This window comes from Delphinapterus leucas, chromosome X (assembly GCF_059928025.1).
Source record: "Delphinapterus leucas isolate spDelLeu-1000000601 "Yukka" chromosome X, BTC_Dleu_Yukka2, whole genome shotgun sequence".
Classification (NCBI taxonomy): domain Eukaryota; kingdom Metazoa; phylum Chordata; class Mammalia; order Artiodactyla; family Monodontidae; genus Delphinapterus; species Delphinapterus leucas.
In genome coordinates, this window is record NC_143150.1 from 16,046,460 (window position 1) to 16,064,338 (window position 17,879).

The window sequence follows — 17,879 nt, forward strand, 5'->3', positions numbered from 1 at the left end:
CTATCTATCTAAATATCTAACCATCTAACCATCTATCTAGTACATCCCCCGATTTGAGTGCCTTCCCCCTATTAATGTAGCACATCCAAAAAAAAAAAAAAATGTAGCACATCCTTCAGGCTTGCCTCCCCTCCCATCTAAGTGATAGGAGGTGTGAGCAAAAACCTTCCACCTGTTTCTATGATGAATACTAGGTTCACATAAGTAAATCTTGAAAACTTGAGAATTTGCCAGTCCCAACTTTTTGTTTAATTTACATAATCATTTGCATACGACTACATATGTTAAAGAAACATCTGTAGCTTTCTTATGCATTTAGATGAGATGAATTTTTTTTCAATATTTGAAGTTACCACTTACTATTGATTTCTTTGGGGGCTTTTCTTAATACTCACACCAGAGTCCTCCAATGCAGGGCCCTGAATGCCATACGCCTCCCCCTTTTCTATGAATCTCACTTTGTGCGTATCATGCCAAGAGTATGGTAAGATGGGGAATGTAAGCAGATTTCCTTCTCCCACAACTGAGCCCTCCCTATTCAGAGCTGAAGGGTCCTAGGAGATGGGATCAAAATATATTTTCAGGGCTTCCCTGGTGGCGCAGTGGTTGAAAGTCCGCCTGCTGATGCAGGGGACACGGGTTCGTGCCCGGTTCCGGGAAGATCCCACATGCCGCGGAGCGGCTGGGCCCGTGAGCCATGGCCGCTGAGCCTGCTTGTCCGGAGCCTGTGCTCCGCAACGGGAGAGGTCACAGCAGTGAGAGGCCCGCGTACCGCAAAAAAAAAAAAAAAAAAAAGAAGGCCACACATCATGTTTAGCCACACAGTGTAAGGCAGGCAAAGTTCATCCTCAGGGTCACTCCGTTGCCTTTGGATGAGTCTTCTCTCTTCCATCCCTTACTGTTGCTCACCCTGACCTTTGCTCCCTAGGAAAAACCACCAGCTTCAGACAGCTCCTGTTCTGTTCCCTTCCTCAGAACCCTGCCTCCTGTGCCCTCAGGGGCTGTCTTGGTTGAGAAGTTCATCCCCACTAAGGAACTGATGGGTGTCTGTGGGTTGATGAGCCACCGTTTTCACAAAACATGTTGACATTTTAACAAGGGGCTTCAATCAAAAGAGTAACTTTAGTAAAGGGGATTTCAGGTGCTTTGTCATGACAAGCCAACAGGATAGCATCTTTTTTTCCCCAAAAGGTATGACCTTGTGACTTTTCTTATCTACTGCCTGCGTGGGTGTCAGGCCAACTGGGTACCTGGAAACTTCTGCTGCCTGAAATTGTTTGACTCCCAGCACTGTAAGGACCCTGATCACGATCTTTTTTCCTTTCAGGATGTAGACACAAGAGTTTTCGAAACAAAATCTCCAACGCTGTAGACAGCTCTCCCCTAACATATCATAACTATAGGCTCATATCTTCTCTACAAAAAATGTAAGAAACAACTATTACAGTGAATAGGAGAATTATTCTGGCTTTAATATTCACTAAATGCTATCTCATTCTGGCCCTTCCAAAATAATATTTAGAATACAAAGTTGAAGCAGATGCTTTCACAAAATCAACATTTTCCCCAATCTGGGGGTAGGGGAAGGTGGGTATCTCGGCTGGGATTTATTGAAGAAATCTTTGTTTGTGAATGGAATTCATTTTGATTTCCACAGGTAATATTCTTCTCACACAATTAGGCACAGCTTCACAACTCAAAGGAGAGAAACAGTTGAGATCTTCGTCAAAGTTGTCTGCATTAAAGAAAAAAAGAGGGCTTCCCTGGTGGCGCAGTGGTTGAGAGTCACGCCTGCCGATGCAGGGGACGCGGGTTCGTGCCCCGGTCCGGGAAGATCCCACGTGCCGCGGAGCGGCTGGGCCCGTGAGCCGTGGCCGCTGGGCCTGCGCGTCCGGAGCCTGCGCTCCGCAACGGGAGAGGCCGCAACAGTGAGAGGCCTGCGTACCGCAAAAAAAAAAAAAAAAAAAGAGCATTTTCAGCTGCGGCATTAGGGACTTTGCACACAGTAGAATCATAAGACATGTTTATCAAATGAAGGAATAAATAGAAGAATTAGAAAGGAAGTAAAAGTTGTGGTGCTTTCCTCGGATAGTTTAATCTAAATTTGGGGTGAATTAATTCATCCTGCCAGTACTGTTAAGCAATTACAAGTGCATCTGTTCTTCCTGCCTTGTGAATAACAGGCTATGTTATTCACAGTAACCTTAACCTAGAGGAGGCTAGTCATGGACAAACCTTGGAGGCCTTCAGGAAAAGACAACATAAAATGATAACACACCTATCTGTATCCCCTATGAATTTGATATTCCTGCTCTGAAGGTTCAGCTGTTTCTCAAGTTTGAGAGCGCCTAGTGGTACAGAGGGTGCAAGTTTTCACTCATTGCCAATGGAATCGAGTTTCTGGCTGCCATATGTCTGATGGCAGCATCCAGGTTGCAGTCGTAGAACCTGTGGCCCAAGAGGCTGGACTACCTGCCCCACTGGCTGAGTTACTGTCATAACTGACAAGCATCTCAGTGCTGGCTGCAGGCCCCTGGGCTCTCCAGGTCTATAGCTTGGTCCAACGCCATTAAAATCCTGGACATGGTATTTACTACTACTCTTTCAAAGAAAAGTATGTCCATTTGGGCTGTATATTTGCTGATGAAACAATATCCCTCAAGGAGAGCAGGGGAGCCAAGCCTAACTCACCCTCTTGAAAATATTCCCCAATCAGATCCAACTATTATCCACTAAAAACCTTCCGCAGTTCGTGCCTCTATATGCCATGGCTCCCCAGTGGCTCCACATGGGCAACAACATATCTGCAAGTTAGCTGGCCAGAAATGTGATGGACGCTTGTGGCCACGGAAAGATTTTCTTCACATGCACCGACTTGCCCATGTAGAAATGGAGGCAGAGACTCCAACACTAGTCAGTGAGCCTAAACTGGAAAGTGGTGTGGCCTCACACAGTCCTGAAGCTGGTAGGCCCTTTGGAGATGATTCATCCTGCCCCCCACACCCCACCATGTTGAAGGTAGAGGGAATGTAGTTCCGAGTAGGGAAGTGATGTGCCCAAGGTCATGGAGTTAGTGACTTGAGCCAAACTCTTCTGACTCTAAGTTTGGTGCCTTTTTTTTTTTTTAACCCACCATACTGCTTCCAGATTGCCTACAGCCCTCGGAAATAGAACTGCTGATGGAGCCAATAGAATGAAAACTACAGGGGGATGAGGCCATTCTACCACCAGCACTGAGATGGAGAGAATGACTACAGCTAGGCCACCGGAGGTGTTCTGTGTGTGAACCGGAGTCTACTCTGGTCTTTAAGAAAGGCAACCAAAGGCCACTGCACTATGGTCCATCTGGAAGCCCAGAACACGGAGTCATCATAACATCACCTTGAAGTTCTTAAGTTTTTGCTCTAGTTTGCCTTTCTGCTTACTTTAGGCCTTTACAGCAATCCTTTCCCTACACTTTCCCTCCTAACACCCGTCTCCACCTCACGTCTGTCTCTGTACCTAGAAGCTTGGCTTCCTGTGGAAGAAGGTGAGCCTCTAAGAGTAATGTGCAGCTCAGCCGGTATTCTCGGTGGGGTGTGATGAGCACTAGCTTGGGGGCCACTAGCTTCTGGCCCCAATTCTGCTGCTGACGGGACTGTCCATAAGGCATTCTCCTCTTCCTGCTTAAGGTTCCTCATCTGTAAAATGAGGGGATTGCACTAGACAATGTATGAGGTGCCTTCGGATTTTAACAGTTTGTGACGATTGTTTGCAATTACCCATGCAATTTTTTTCTCTTTACCTCCAGTCTCTTCTCTCCTCCATGAATCTAATAACCCACTGATTTGTACATACTAAGGCCACTAGGTGCTTCTATGCACACTTTCTCAGTCCAGAGTGAGCCCAGGTGTGCTCATGCACATGTGCATTTCGTTTTGAGGAGGAATCATTTCCCAAGACCACGTCTGCGGCCTCACACTAATTCAATACCTCTGGAATATAAGTATAGACAGTGTGGCCATTTCTCTCACCATTTGGGGAGCTTGTTTTTGAAGGAGTGCCTTGGGCGGAGCCTAAAGATTTGAAAATGGAACTAGTTGCAGTTGACTTGACGGACGGTGCCAACAAGTTGTGTACAAAGGTTTTCTTCAGTCTTTCCTGTTTCTGCCCAACATTGAGCCCACACCGGCTGCTGCCATCTGAAATGACTCCCCAAACAGTTAAAAACAGAAAGCTCATCAAATTCTACACTTCAAATGGGTAAATTATACCTTAAGAATCCTGTTAAAAAATATAAAGCCCAATGTACAGTCTGTTCATTCTGGGTACCTCAAGGAGGCAGCTTTTCTATGAAGTTGTGAGAAGTAAGTTTGAACTATAATGTGTGGTACAGGCAGGGCCAATTCACTTACCAAGGAAGACCGCTTTCCCTAGAGCCCAGCACAGGGACCAGCAGGTTACTGACATGCCCAGCAAAAAGGAACTGGATCTCTGTGCTACTTATAGCATCTTCTAGCTCAAGCATCGCCTTCCCTAAAGGCAATAAACTGAGCTTTGCATTGAGACTGAGCGAAGCTACCTGAATTGGATGGAAGAGCATTTTGATGCATAGAAAACCAGTTTGCCTGAACTGGAGATATTCTCAGAGGCAACACCAGAGTCCACTATACCTCCCACCGTGCAGGAAGGGCCACTGGTCCATCTGGGCTGCCCACCAGCCAGGCATCTTAGGGATGCTGACAAGGTCTCTCCTCCACTATGAATTCTTGCTTCCCACATCTGCTCAGTCAACTGTTGGCTACAGGCCAGAAAGCCCCTGTGACCCAGTGCCCGGAACACCGTAGGCACTCAATCAGTGTTCTTTTAATTGAATTGAGACTTAAGTGACAGCAAGGACAAGCAGTCCAAGGAATTTGGGCCAAAAGCGAAGCTTCATTATGTTAAAATATGGCCGAAGTCACATCCTTCACCTGACTTCATTCATCTCCGCACAAAAGCACAAATCTTTTTCCTGACGTGGAAACAGCCTCCATTTGATGCTGATGGTGTATGAACTCGTCAGGAGACAAGTAAATCTCATCAGTTTGGAAAACCTGTAAATTCAATACCTTACCCCAAATGGCATCTTACCAGTATCCACTAGGCATGCTCCTTCATCACCCAGTGGAACACAAAAATGAGGAACGCTAGCCAGGAGAAGAAGGTCAGTCTTTTTCAGCTTCTTTCACTCGCTGTCACCAATGCCTAGACTCAAGCCTACTCTTGTCACCATCAATACTCCTTCTAAGGAACCCCAAGGCCATTACTAGCTTTCTGAGGTCACCTTTCTAGCCTCCCTCTCAATGGCAGTGCTAGCAAGAAGGTCTGTATCAAGGTTTCATGTCAACCGCAGTTTTCCTCCTGGGCTGCTGTCTGTCCTAGAGCTTGAGAGATAAGGTCTGCAGTGGGAACCAGCCTCTGAGATGGCTCTCAGTGATACCCATATCCTGTCATTCACATCCTTATGTAGTCTTCTCCCATGTTGTACCAATAGAATATGGCAGAAGTGATGGCATGTCCCTTCCAAGATTAGGTTATAAAAGATGTTGTTCTCTCTCTCTCTCCAACCCCCCCCCCCCCGGGAAAGGATGACCCAGATAAGATTCAGAGCTGATTAGAAGCGACAATGGCAATTGTATTACAATATACAATGTATCAAATCAACACGTTGTACACCTTAAATTTACACAATGCTATATGTCAAATATATTTCAAATTTAAAAAAGAGACATTAAAACTAGTGCTTACCAGTGGAGAGAGGGATGGGTAGGGGACTAAGAGGTACAAAGTACTATGTGTAAAATAAATAAGCTATAAGTATATATTGTGCAACACAGGGAATAGAGCCAATATTTTATAATAACTCTAAATGGAGTGTAACCTTTAAGAATTATGTAACATACATAATTGTATGTTACACCTGTAACATACGATATTGTACAGCAAGTATAGTTCAATTTAAAAAAAGAAAGAAAAGGGATGTTAAACACTCTGCTTTATGGAGTGCGGAGCTCTCTGTCTCTAGGAAGTTTCAAGTGGTGGCTTGTGACTTCCTGTCACTCGATGGGAAGTTGGATCGGGAAGACCTGGCTTTCCTGGCCCCAGCGCTGAGACTCTCTGATTCCAGGTGGGAGGCAGCAATCTGGAGGCTAAACGGTGACAAGTGACAAGCCCCACTACCTCCCCTGAGGGCTTTATCTCCATTTGTAACCAAACAACAGTGGTGAGGAAGCCAGCAGCCTCCACTCTTTTTCTGAGCAGCAGCTACCTGGAAGGTGGTCCGGCAGCCTGATGAGAGCAAATCCCAGTCTCCAAGCAGGTAAAACTCCTCCAGCTTCAGCAGGAACAAGGGGCCACAGCGACAACCAGCCCCTCTTACTGCTCTGATTTCCTGCATGGAGTTCAGCTAGTTCTCAGACTTAAAGGTTATTCTGTGAATTCCAATGAGCTGCCTGCCAGCTCGCCCTTTCTTCCTGACAGCCTTCCTTTTTCTTTCCAATAACAGATTGATCTGCTTACTCACCAGCACATAGGCAGGAGGGAAGATGTCAGGTTTTTGTCACCTGCATTTTTATTTGTGCATCCCTCCTTCAGAAATGGCTCAGCAAGAGCATCATTTTTTCACACGACCACAGGGCAACCCCCTTCAGCCAGAATTACAAACTTGCCATCTGCTTTTTTTTTTTTGCAGTACGCGGGCCTCTCACTGTTGTGGCCTCTCCCGTTGCAGAGCACAGGCTCCGGACACGCAGGCTCAGCGGCCATGGCTCACGGGGCCCAGCCGCTCCGCGGCATGTGGGATCTTCCCGGACCGGGGCACGAACCCGTGTCCCCTGCATCGGCAGGCGGACTGTCAACCACTGCGCCACCAGGGAAGCCCTGCCATCTGTCTTTTAAATGGCTAATTTGTTCACTTGTTTCATTGCATTCTTGTTTTGAATATTTGAGACCTGTGTGTGTGTGTGTGTGTGTGTGTGTGTGTGTGTCCATGGAACTCGAGTTTGAAACTCAGAGCTCTGAAAACACCCCCTTCTGCAAGATGGCACATTCTACCTTGTAGGCGGGACTAGGAACTAGCAAGGCTTGGTGCTTGATTGACATAAAGTGCATCTGACAGACGGAGACAGCTTGGCTCTGTTGGTGTTGGATCTGGGCTTTGGTTTTCGTCCTCAGGAGATCTCCCATTGGATTCTGCATCTACCCATCCAGGCTTCCCGCTTAGACACGACTCTCTCCTTCCACCACAGGAATGGAGCACATGCTGTTTTTGCAAAACACCCCTCCCCCGCTTTAAGCTCTAAACTTCTTTGCTTTCTGGTTCTTTTGTCAGCTATTCCTTTAACCCCTCTTTCCATAAGGTTGAGTGTGTTTCTCCTCAGAACTCGTGAGCCCAAGAGTAGCCTGGAGTTACTGCTTAGGAAGAAATCCACACAGGCACCTAGTTCACGAATCTACCTCTGTCCACATTCTAGAGCAAGGCAGCTTCGTTCTCAAAGCATCATGCTACTGAGACCAGGCTATCTCAGTAGAGGCCAGGTAAAGTCAAGAGGTGAAGTGTAGAACCATCACCGGGCCCTCGGTTGACGATCTAAGATACAACCAAGCGCTGGTAGCCTCAAAGGAAACCACGTGACAGTAGTGTGGAGAGCTCCTAAAAATTCTGTCCCTCGTGTCAGAAGGATAAAGATGGCACACGGACGGAGAACAACATATCTTGTGTCTCTTTATATTCCAATCAGAATTGGCTATGTAAGGTTGGTGGAATCCAGTGGGACAAAAGTTCCAATTGATACACTGCATTGCTCTAAAATGAGATGGTTTCTTGAATCACAGGACTTGCCGTCAAAGAGTATACCTTATTTTGGATTTTTCCCCCACGCCCTGCAGCACCTTGCCAATGCCTGGCCTATATTAACTGCAGAGCAACTCATATTTCCCAAGGTTCCTCAGGGGTTAACAACCACAATAACAAAGGATTCTGAGGTTTTAAAAAATGTTCAATTTAAAACAAATTTTTAAAGTTATTTCCCCCCAGCAGAATTTCTCAGAGCTTGTACCATGCTAGTGAACACTGTGTCATTTCAAGAATGGGGAGGGGTAGTTTTGTGCATTTCCCAAATTTCTTTGACCATGGAACTCTTTCTTGCTGAAGCACCCTATGGGACCACCAGTTCCCTGTACTCTGGTAAAAGGGTTTATTGAATGAATAAGTAGTTAAGAGCAATAAGGGAGACCTTAACTCAATGGACTTCCCAAGTCGACTCACAGCCTGCCCCAGTACCCCAAATGAGCTGGGCCAAACTTGAGGATAAGAGCATGGGGTGGACTTTGAGACGCCCAGGAAATCATGCTGCATGCCTCTTCCTGCCAAGATGTTCAGATAAGCAACATCAGATTATAATGAACAGCAGCAATTATCAGGGGTGTATTAACCAGAGCCCTACCCTTTACTCCTCATGCCATCTTTGGCCTACCATTTAATAACTTCATGAATCCTTTGTTTCTTTCACCAGAAAACAGACAGGAGACTAAAGAGCTATAGAGTCATTCGTTTAGCGTCATCTAATTCAACCAGCTGTGGTGACGTTTTCAAGACTGATTTGTAGCAAAACCAAGACCAGAACCTTGGCTTCTTGCCGTGGCCCACTGCTCTTTGCTCTCCACGTTCAATCCTCTATGGCTCTACAATTTCCTAACCTGGCTCCTTCCCACAATATGAGGATATCTGATGCGGCCAGAGTCTATGGGGTCAACAGTTTAATGTTTCTACTGTCCAGTAATTGCTATGTTCCATGGGATTATGTACTTCAAAATGTCAACACAGGTGTGAATCTGTACACTTACGAGCACAATGTGTTGATGTAATGAATACTGTAGGGTGTATTGCCAATCAGTGTTCGCTAGAGACATGGCCAGCTAGCTGCAGTTGAGTTAGCTATCTGGATTTCTCTCTACATCCCTGAGTAAGAGAGAGTGGGCTCATTTAATGAAGCCCTAACATCTAGCCAATGTTTCTAGTGGCTGCCTGTCAGCAGAGGCAGCAGAGGCCCCTTGGATTATTTTTTCCTCCTTTGAAAAAATACTGAATACTAAAGGTAAGATTTTCCAAAGCAGCAAAAACCTTGATGGAGGTTTAGCTAGCCAGAGAAAGTACAGAGAAGCAACAGTTACCTTGCAAAGTGTTAAAAATGGCAAAAAGATACAAGAAAAGGATCCTCACAGCTCCCCAGGCAAAAAAGGCAAACCCCCAGGTGAGGCCAGGTAAGAATGTCAGGCTGGTTGTGCCTTTGAGGTCATGCAGCATCATTTTCCGTCGAGTCTTCTGGCTTTGGGATTTCATGGAATTCGGCTGAGCAAAAGAACAATGCAGAACGTGGAGAGATTCATGAGAAATATGAGGCAAAATCAGCCACCACTGAACTGTAAAAGATAGGATCATCTTTTTTTTTTTTTTTTCCGTACGTGGGCCTCTCACTGCTGTGGCCTCTCCCATTGCGGAGCACAGGCTCCGGACGCGCAGGCTCAGCGGCCATGGCTCACGGGCCCAGCCGCTCCGCGGCACGTGGGATCCTCCTCCCGGACCGATGTAAAAGATAGGATCATCTTTAATCCAACAACTGGAAGAGACCAAGGAGAGAAGGCCATTGTGAGGTAGAGAAACATGAACTCCTATTTTTAATGCGACTCTGATGACCACTGAGTCAGTTTCATTTCACGTGAGAACACCTAGGCCTAGAGTGTAAACCAACTCGACAGAGTTCTCTCATGCTCACTGCAGGCAGAGCTGGCACCAGAACCCCAGTCTCCTGAGCCCCAGTCCAGGGTTCTTCCCAGCGTCAAGTTAAAAATCCTAGAGGATATTTCTGCCCTACACATGCAGAAACCTCTCAGTCCAATTCCCTGGGAGGCTATTCTCTTCCTCAATAGCAGAAAAACAAATTGTGTAATTCCCCCCGAAGTGGCTTACACCTGAGCTTGTATTTGCAGGATAAATTCTGCTTCGCATGATAAATTTCACAGTGAAAGGACACGGGTAATGACTGGCTTTTTGGACTGCTATATCAAATGGCGATGAGATCATCAGAGTTAATGAAAATTCAACAAAAAGAAGACAGCTCTAACTGTATTGCTTTCAAATATGATGTTTATTTTCAACCGTGCACCACAGCTACAGGTTTGAATTCCAAAAGGCAACACTGGTCACTGGATTGATTAACGGCTTTACGGTTTCTATTAAAGAAGAATTATGCAGTGATTTATAGGAACAGATACTTCATCTCATAACACTTCCAATTACTACATGCATTACCTGTGATTTTTGAACATAGACAAGCTTCACTAATTTAACTGTGTGTCAACTTAGCTGAGACCTCTTTTCCAGAGCTAGGAATATCCCCTGTGGTCATATTGTTCACGTTGGTGTGGATACTTTCATCTGTATGTGAGTTTGTGTGTGTTTGTGTGGGTCTCAAGGGAGTAGGGGTAAAGCATTTAATTTCCCTAATAGAATCTAATACTTAGGGTTCCCCAGATTTGTGGTTGCCAAGGGGGATGGGGGATGGGGCAGGGATGGATTGGGAGTCTGGGATTAGCGAATGCAAACTATTATATATATGTATAACTGAATCACTTTGCCATACACCAGAAATTAACACAACACTGTAGATCAACTTTACTTCAATAAAATAAATTGTCAGGACTTCCCTGGTGGTCCAGTGGGTAAGACTCCACGCTCCCAATGCAGGGGGCCCCGGTTTGAGCCCTGGTCGGGGAACTAGATCCCGCATGCGTGCTGCATCTAAGAAGTCCACATGCTGGAACTAAAGATTCCCGCGTGCTGCAACTAAGACCCAGCACAGCCAAAATAAATAAATAAATATTTAAAAAAAATAAATTTTCAAAAAGATTTTAGATTTAATAAATATTGCTGCTGCATTCCTGCACATGCTTATTAGCCAATCTGAAGTGCAATGAATTGGGCATTCATTGCAAAATGTCTGTGGCTTATAACAATAAAGACATTCAACTTCGTGGTCAAAAAAAAAAAAACCCAGAAAAACTTAATTTCCCTGAATATCATCTTCAGCCTTAAAAGAGGCTATAGAAAACTCTTTTAAAAGGGCAGAGCTATATATTTGGTTAGAGAATCATCTCCAAGACATACTGTTAAGTACGAAGCAGTGTATATCTACTATTTGGGTGACAAAGTGTGCAAGAGAATATCTACACAAATTCGATTGTTGGCAATAAGAGTTGCATCAAGGGGCGGAAACTGGGAAGCTTGGTGTTGGGAGTGGACTTCACTTTTCATCCTCTACCCTTTTGTACATTTGAATTTTCTACCGTGTGCATGTATTACTTCTTCAAAATATAATTATTTTTTAAAAGCTCTTAGAGCAGTCTGCCTCTTACTAACCAATTCACACATGAAAGGGCTTTTTCAGCGGGAGTGGAGTTGGTTTTGTTCTGGTTTTGCTTTTGCTTTTGATCTTTGAAGAAGAATCACCATTAGATACACACTGGGGACCCTTTAAGTCACAAAACAAGCAAGGAGGGAGGGTGGAGGAGGAGATGAAAAGGAAGGGAAGAGAAAAGGGAGAAAGAGAAAGGATAAGGAGCAATTATAATTACAAGGCATCTGCTGGCAGGGGCAATATAATTTTGACCCTCTGGAAACTGTCATCTCAATATGAAAGACGAAGAAGTTTGGAGGGCAAGACCTTGTGCATTTGATTCCAGTCCAGTGGGAGAGGAACTCTATAGTGAAAAAGAACTTGAGAGGCTACGATACAGAGAATGGATACGGGTAAGTAAAAAACAATCCAAAGTGTAAAGTGAGGTTGTGCAGTCTGAAGGACTGCATGGTAACTATCTACAGGCCTGTAAAAGAAGGTTCTGGAGAGGTAGAGCGACTTGAATAGCTACTCTCTGGCACCTGTGGTTGAGAGAACCAAAGAGATGGGCTTTATATATCAAAAAGAGCAAAGAAAAAGCAAGAAAGAAAAGTACAACCACAGGACAACAAAGCTGAGCCAATTTACAGAGGAAAGCGGTGGAGTCTTCTTCAGGGGAGACCTTTGTCGTTGAAATACAGAAACGTTTTCCAACCCGTTTCAGTATTTCGTTATAGTGGCCGCTCCAACTCCTAAGCTCTGCAAGCTTTCTAATCATGATAGCAGCCAGATGTCTATAATGTCGATTTCTTTTATTTATTATGTTTTCTTGCATTGTATTTACATCATTATTATAGTCCCATTTAATAAATTTGAGAGCTCTTTACCAGTCAAAAAATTAAATAAATAAATAGATAAATAAACTATTCATTAATTAATAATCGCTACCAGATATGTATCACCGATGGAACAGGCCACATACTGAGCACTTTATATACATGGTGTCATTTTAATCTGCACCCAACACTGAGAGCAAACATTATTATCCCCGTTTCCCAGAGGAGGAAATGGAAGGAAGAGGTAAAGTAAGTTGATTGACCAAGGTCATACTGAGCGCAGACACCTAACCATTATATCAGTGCACGCATGACTTCGTTAGGGTAAAAAGGCTGAGACCAATTTCCTCCCTGAAGCCAGTGTCAAGACCAAGCCTCAGGCCAGGGAGCACCTCACCATACCCTGATGGCCAAGAGCGTTACCACTGGAGAAGCAGCCATGCTGGTACTTACAATGGAGTCGTTGAGCTCAGAGTCCCATACAGATCTTTTTTCATACCGAGTATAATCACCACCACAATCGCTGGGATTCCTAGAGTGAGAAAGCAAGCCAAAGGCATCCCATTAGGAATTGGGAGAGCTCCCGATCAACGAGTGTTGGCACTGATACATTAAGACACTTTAAATGAGCCACAGATGTGTGGGCATCAAAATACCATTGTTTGCAAAATGTTTGTGAATTCTTCCAGGTTAAACATTTCTAGGAGTTCTCTAATCTGCTAAACTAAACAGCATGCCAATGGCTTCAGTACAACACCCACTGGTTATTAAAAATAGCACAAGTGCCAAAAATCAACTTGGCACATCTAGTTCATGGGAATGCAAGTTCGCGTAAAGCATTTCTTCTCGGAGGATCGGCTGCCAATTTGTCTCTCTTTCAACGCTGCCCCTTAGTTCCCGGTCTCTTTTTGTCTAGGCCACCTTGGAGGAAGGGCACAGGCAATCAGCTACAGCCTTCAGTGCTTTTCTGACGGGGGAGCCGTTTCCACGCTCGTTACTAGTTTGACATTTTGACTAGATCGACCAGTTAACGATCAGTCAGTTCAGCCCAAGTATAATAAAGCAATCAGTTCAGTCAAAGTGGTCAAACGTGACATGAGTATAGACACAGGGTTTAAAAATCCAATTACCTGTACATCTGCAAAACTTAAAAGACTTCTTTCTTTTTCACAATGTTTTTCTCCTAAATTAAGAGCATAACACCTGCACACATTTTAGGGGTTTTGTAAGATACTTTCCAAAGCTGTTTCAAACCCCAGAGTGCCAAGCATCTTGAGAAATCCTCCATCGTCCTATCCTGTGATTAACAGGACAGTCCCTTCTGCTCTGTGTGTGGCACACCTAGCACAGGGCCCAGCACGATGCAGATGAAAAAAATACTAGTTTGGGGCCGGAAGGGAGGGATGGAGGGAGGTCTCGCATTTAGGAAGAAAGTCGTGAGACAGTCCCCAAGCTGTGTTAACACTTTGCTAATTAAACCAAAAAAGATGCCTACTGGTTATTAAAAAATGTGGACAAATATATCTACTGCCTTCGACAGGGATTTAAATAAAGGAATGAAACCTTTTCAACAGGTTGTTTCGGCATTAGGAAGACAGAACTTCAAACACAAACAGAGACTAATATTTATTTTCCTAACAGTTGATTGCATCTGTCTAATATTTAAATGCTCTGAGACTCCCTGTAGCGGGCCAGCTCTGCAGTGGCTCCCTGGCCGACCTTGCAGGGATCCAGAGACCAAGCAGGCAAAGGCTTGTACCACGACTGATCTGAGTTTGGGTGGAATGCCTTGTGATCCTCCACGAATTCGAGAAGACGAGGCAGGCCTGTGAGGAGGGCCTCCGAGGCCATCTCCTACTCTTCTCCCCAGAAGGCTGTCATGATGCAGCTTCTCATCGCCTCCCGGGCTCTGAGGCAGGGTGGGGCTTTGCACCCTGCGCCCTCAGAACAGAACTGCACGATGGAAACCACATAGCTTCACCTGAGAGCTGGCGCGTCAGCAGCAGGGAATCCTGTGACTCGTGTGGCAGCCATCTGCTCTCTTTGGTTTGGGTGTCATTCTTTGTAGTGTGGGGAGAAAGGACCTGGGAGCTGGCAGCTTTAGCTACTGGTCTTTTCACCGTCTACATAAGTCATCAACTGAGTCTGAAAGCGGCTCGTTGTATCTTTACTGGTTGAGCCGGTCAGGCCTTCACCATGGCTTGGCCTTGGCTTGGGTGTGTACTTGACACTCCTCAAGTTTTTCCTGCCTCCAATTACCAAGCCTTAGCCTTGCCTGCCTCCCCCCTGCACCCCAGAAAGTGTGTGTGGAATGTGCAGATCAAGGAGATGAGAAGCCAGCCCTGGGGAATACCAACACGAAGGAGCAGGTGAAGGAAGAAGGGTCGGACGAGGAAGCCGAGAATGAGTGATGCCGGGGGAATGAGTGCTATTCCCAGCCCCTGCACAGTTAGCCAGATGTGGGTTATCCGCCTTCTGGGTTATTCATGAAGCCTCTTCCACAACATTTTTCAATCTTCCAGTTGACTCGAGGTGAGGGTTGCCAGGCACAAAAGGGAGTGTTCTGACTGCTTTTGGCTTTGTATTTCTGATGGGTTCCAAACTATACTCAAACCATTTCTTAGATCATGCATTGTTTAGCATTTGCCCGTCTCTGCTCCCCACATTACCGTGGCTAATAGCACTAACCGTGTATCCAAAGAAAGCATGTACTACGTTAATGAACTCATTAAAAGGATGAGTAGCTAATTGCAAATCTACTGTCTTCACCAAGGCAGTGGAAGATAAAATCTATCTTCCCAGGTATCCTACGCATCTCACTTAATACACATCCCTTATGGATCCAACACATTTTCTGAACCTCAAAGCCGGTTTGAATAGGCAAGGGGTGGGGAAGGGCTGAGTTGTCCATGTCAGTTAGGAATGCAGGAAAGCCAACCAATGAAATGACATTTAAATTAGGAACTGTTCATGCCGAGTTCCTACCTGGCTTCTTCTATAGGGCAGCAGAACGGTGACAGTCATGAGGCGTGGTGTGAATGGGGGCATGTCTGATCCAGCACCCTCTCACATCTTGCAAGTCTTTTCCCTGGCCCTTAAACAATATGACTGGATCCTAGAGGTCAAAGTCCAAACTATGGAGACAGACCCCCTGGTTCAAATCCCAGTTCTGCCACTTACTAGCTGTGTAAACTCTGGCAAATTACCTAATCTCTTTGTGCCTCAGCATTCTCATCTCTTGAATGGGAACAATGATGAAACCTTTCCCAGAGAGGTATTGGGAAGATTAAATGAGTATGAGACACTTAGACTAAACGAGACACTTCAAACCGCGTCAGGCACATGGAGCGCTACCTCAGTGTTGGCTGTTGTATCCGTGTGTATTTGCTGGGATTGTAACTTGAGTAAAGGGAAGGATAAAAGCTGACAGGTTCACTACTGTAGATCCAGCATTTAGCACAGCACACAAGCAGGTGCTCAGTAAATATGTGTGGACCGATTCACCATAGAGGTTAAAAGTTGAATTTATAGAGCAATACAGACAGAAAAAGAAATGCCCACCCAAACACCAGTGAAGCAATCCTTAACTCCTTACCTATGATAATAACAGCATTTGGTCCCAAATAATTTGTCTAATGGAGCTAGAATTAGACAGACACAGGCTTGAAACAAAGACATCAAGGACCATGGCAGGTATACTTACCCCAACCAAACAGACAAAATTTAAGGATATAATTGGGAATGTATATGTTGAAGACTTTGACTAGAGCAAAATACATGTGGACTGCCTCCAGACCCATCCAAGTCAAAGAAACGAGCAGGAAGTAATGAAGTGCCACAGCGGCTGTGATACAAAGGCCCGATTTCTGAAATGATGATGACCAGGAATTGACCAGAAATACCAGGTTTAGCATCAGTAGTGCTGTGCACAGGTTGATCAGGATTTTGGAAGGATGATCTTTTCGAAGTTTGCTAAAGGAAAAGGCACAATGTTAGGTAGGGTCTCTGTTTTTGATTAAGCATCGCCATGTTTTATCTGCATAATAAGTGAAAGAATAAAAGAACTGCCTATTAAAATTAAATTATTCATATTATCTTATATGTACTGAATTTTCGAGTCCCCCTCTTTCCAGGTAGAGTCAAAGTATTCTAAACATGGTGACCTTCACTGACAGGAATTATAATAGCCTCTGTCAGCTAAGCAGTCCCCTTTTTTCTGTTTCTTTTTCTCTTTTGAAGAGAAGGAAGGAAAGAGTTTCCTGGATACTACAGTTCTCCCACCACTCCTTCAGCAGACTCAAGGCTGGATCTACATATGACCAAATAGCGGGATGACTTATGGAAACCATTTCAAGTAGCTACTTGGGTATTTCCAAAGATCCAGATATTTAGCATCATGGAAATACGACCTTAAGTTTCACTAAGTGATCACAATTGTACTTGTGAAAACTGATCCTGTATTTTCCAAATTAAAAAAAAATCTTTCCCTTTGATTCTTTTTCATTTCTATTATATGTCTATTGATTTAAATTTTGCAATTTTCATTTTGTGTGTACGTGGGTTTTTTAAATTGGGGTAAGTACACAAGTCCTAAGAATGCAACTCACTGAATCTTTACAAATGAATACACCCGTGGAACCCCCACACAGATCAAGAGGTAGAGTATTTTCAGCGTCTCAGAAGGCTCCTTCATTCCTTCTCCCATTCAATACCCTCCACTAGAGGTAACCAATAGTTTAACTTCTATCCGCATAGGTTTAGTTTTGCCTGTACTTGAAACTTCAAATAAATGGAACCATACAGCACGTTCTCTTCTTTTTCTTGCTTCCTTTGCTCAACTCTCTGTCTATGAGATTTAGATATTACATTATATCATGTAGAAGTATAGTTGAACCTTGGGAGTTAGGGGCACTGACCCTCCGAGCAGTCGAAAATCCGCTTATAACTTGTAGTTGTCCCTCCTCCTTATCCTCGGTTCTGTATCCTCGGATTCAACCAGCCCAGAATCATGCAGTCCCCATAGTATTCACTATTGAAAAAATCTGCATGTAAGCGAACTCTCACAGTTTGTTTGAACAACAAACCCATGTTGTTCAAAGGCCAATGGTAGTTTATTCATTTTTACTGCTGTGAAGCATTCTATTTTATGAATATACTACAAGTTATTCAACTAGTCAACTGTTAATGTACGTTGGGGTTGTTTCCAATTTTGGGCCACTATAAGTGAAGCTGCTGTGAATATTCTTGTATATATCTTTCCGTGGACATATACAATCATCTCTCCCTAACAGTGAAATTTCTGGGTCAACAGCTGATGGATATTTATCTTTAGTAAGTACCGCCAAAGAATTTTCCAAAGTGTCTGTGCCATTTGCAGTTTTCCATATCCTTGTTGACCCTTGCTATTTTCAGTATTTTTAATTTTAGCCATTCTGGTGGGGGCATAAAAGTATAATTGTGGTTTTGATTAGCATTTTTCTGATGAGTAATGATTTTGAGAACCTTGTCGTACGCTTGTTAGCCATTTGGGTAGAGGTTAGGACTAGACATGGATATCTTCTTTTGTGAGGTGCTTGTTCAAGTCTTTTGCCCACTTTTTTTTTTTTTTTTTTTTGCGGTACACGAGCCT

At 44.4% G+C, this 17,879-nt stretch overlaps 1 protein-coding gene across 1 annotated transcript in view; it reads right to left on the reverse strand.

The window, feature by feature from the left end:
* Positions 1-3,815: 3,815 nt before the first annotated feature.
* Positions 3,816-17,879, reverse strand: part of ADGRG4 (adhesion G protein-coupled receptor G4) — a 57,170-nt gene continuing 43,106 nt past the window's right edge. Inside the window, 8 exon segments of the mRNA XM_089904878.1 lie at positions 3,816-4,181; positions 6,202-6,355; positions 9,158-9,373; positions 9,376-9,441; positions 9,497-9,507; positions 9,604-9,638; positions 12,704-12,782; positions 15,954-16,222. Coding sequence (XP_089761004.1) covers positions 3,961-4,181; positions 6,202-6,355; positions 9,158-9,373; positions 9,376-9,441; positions 9,497-9,507; positions 9,604-9,638; positions 12,704-12,782; positions 15,954-16,222 — 1,051 coding nt within the window. The 3' untranslated portion in view covers positions 3,816-3,960.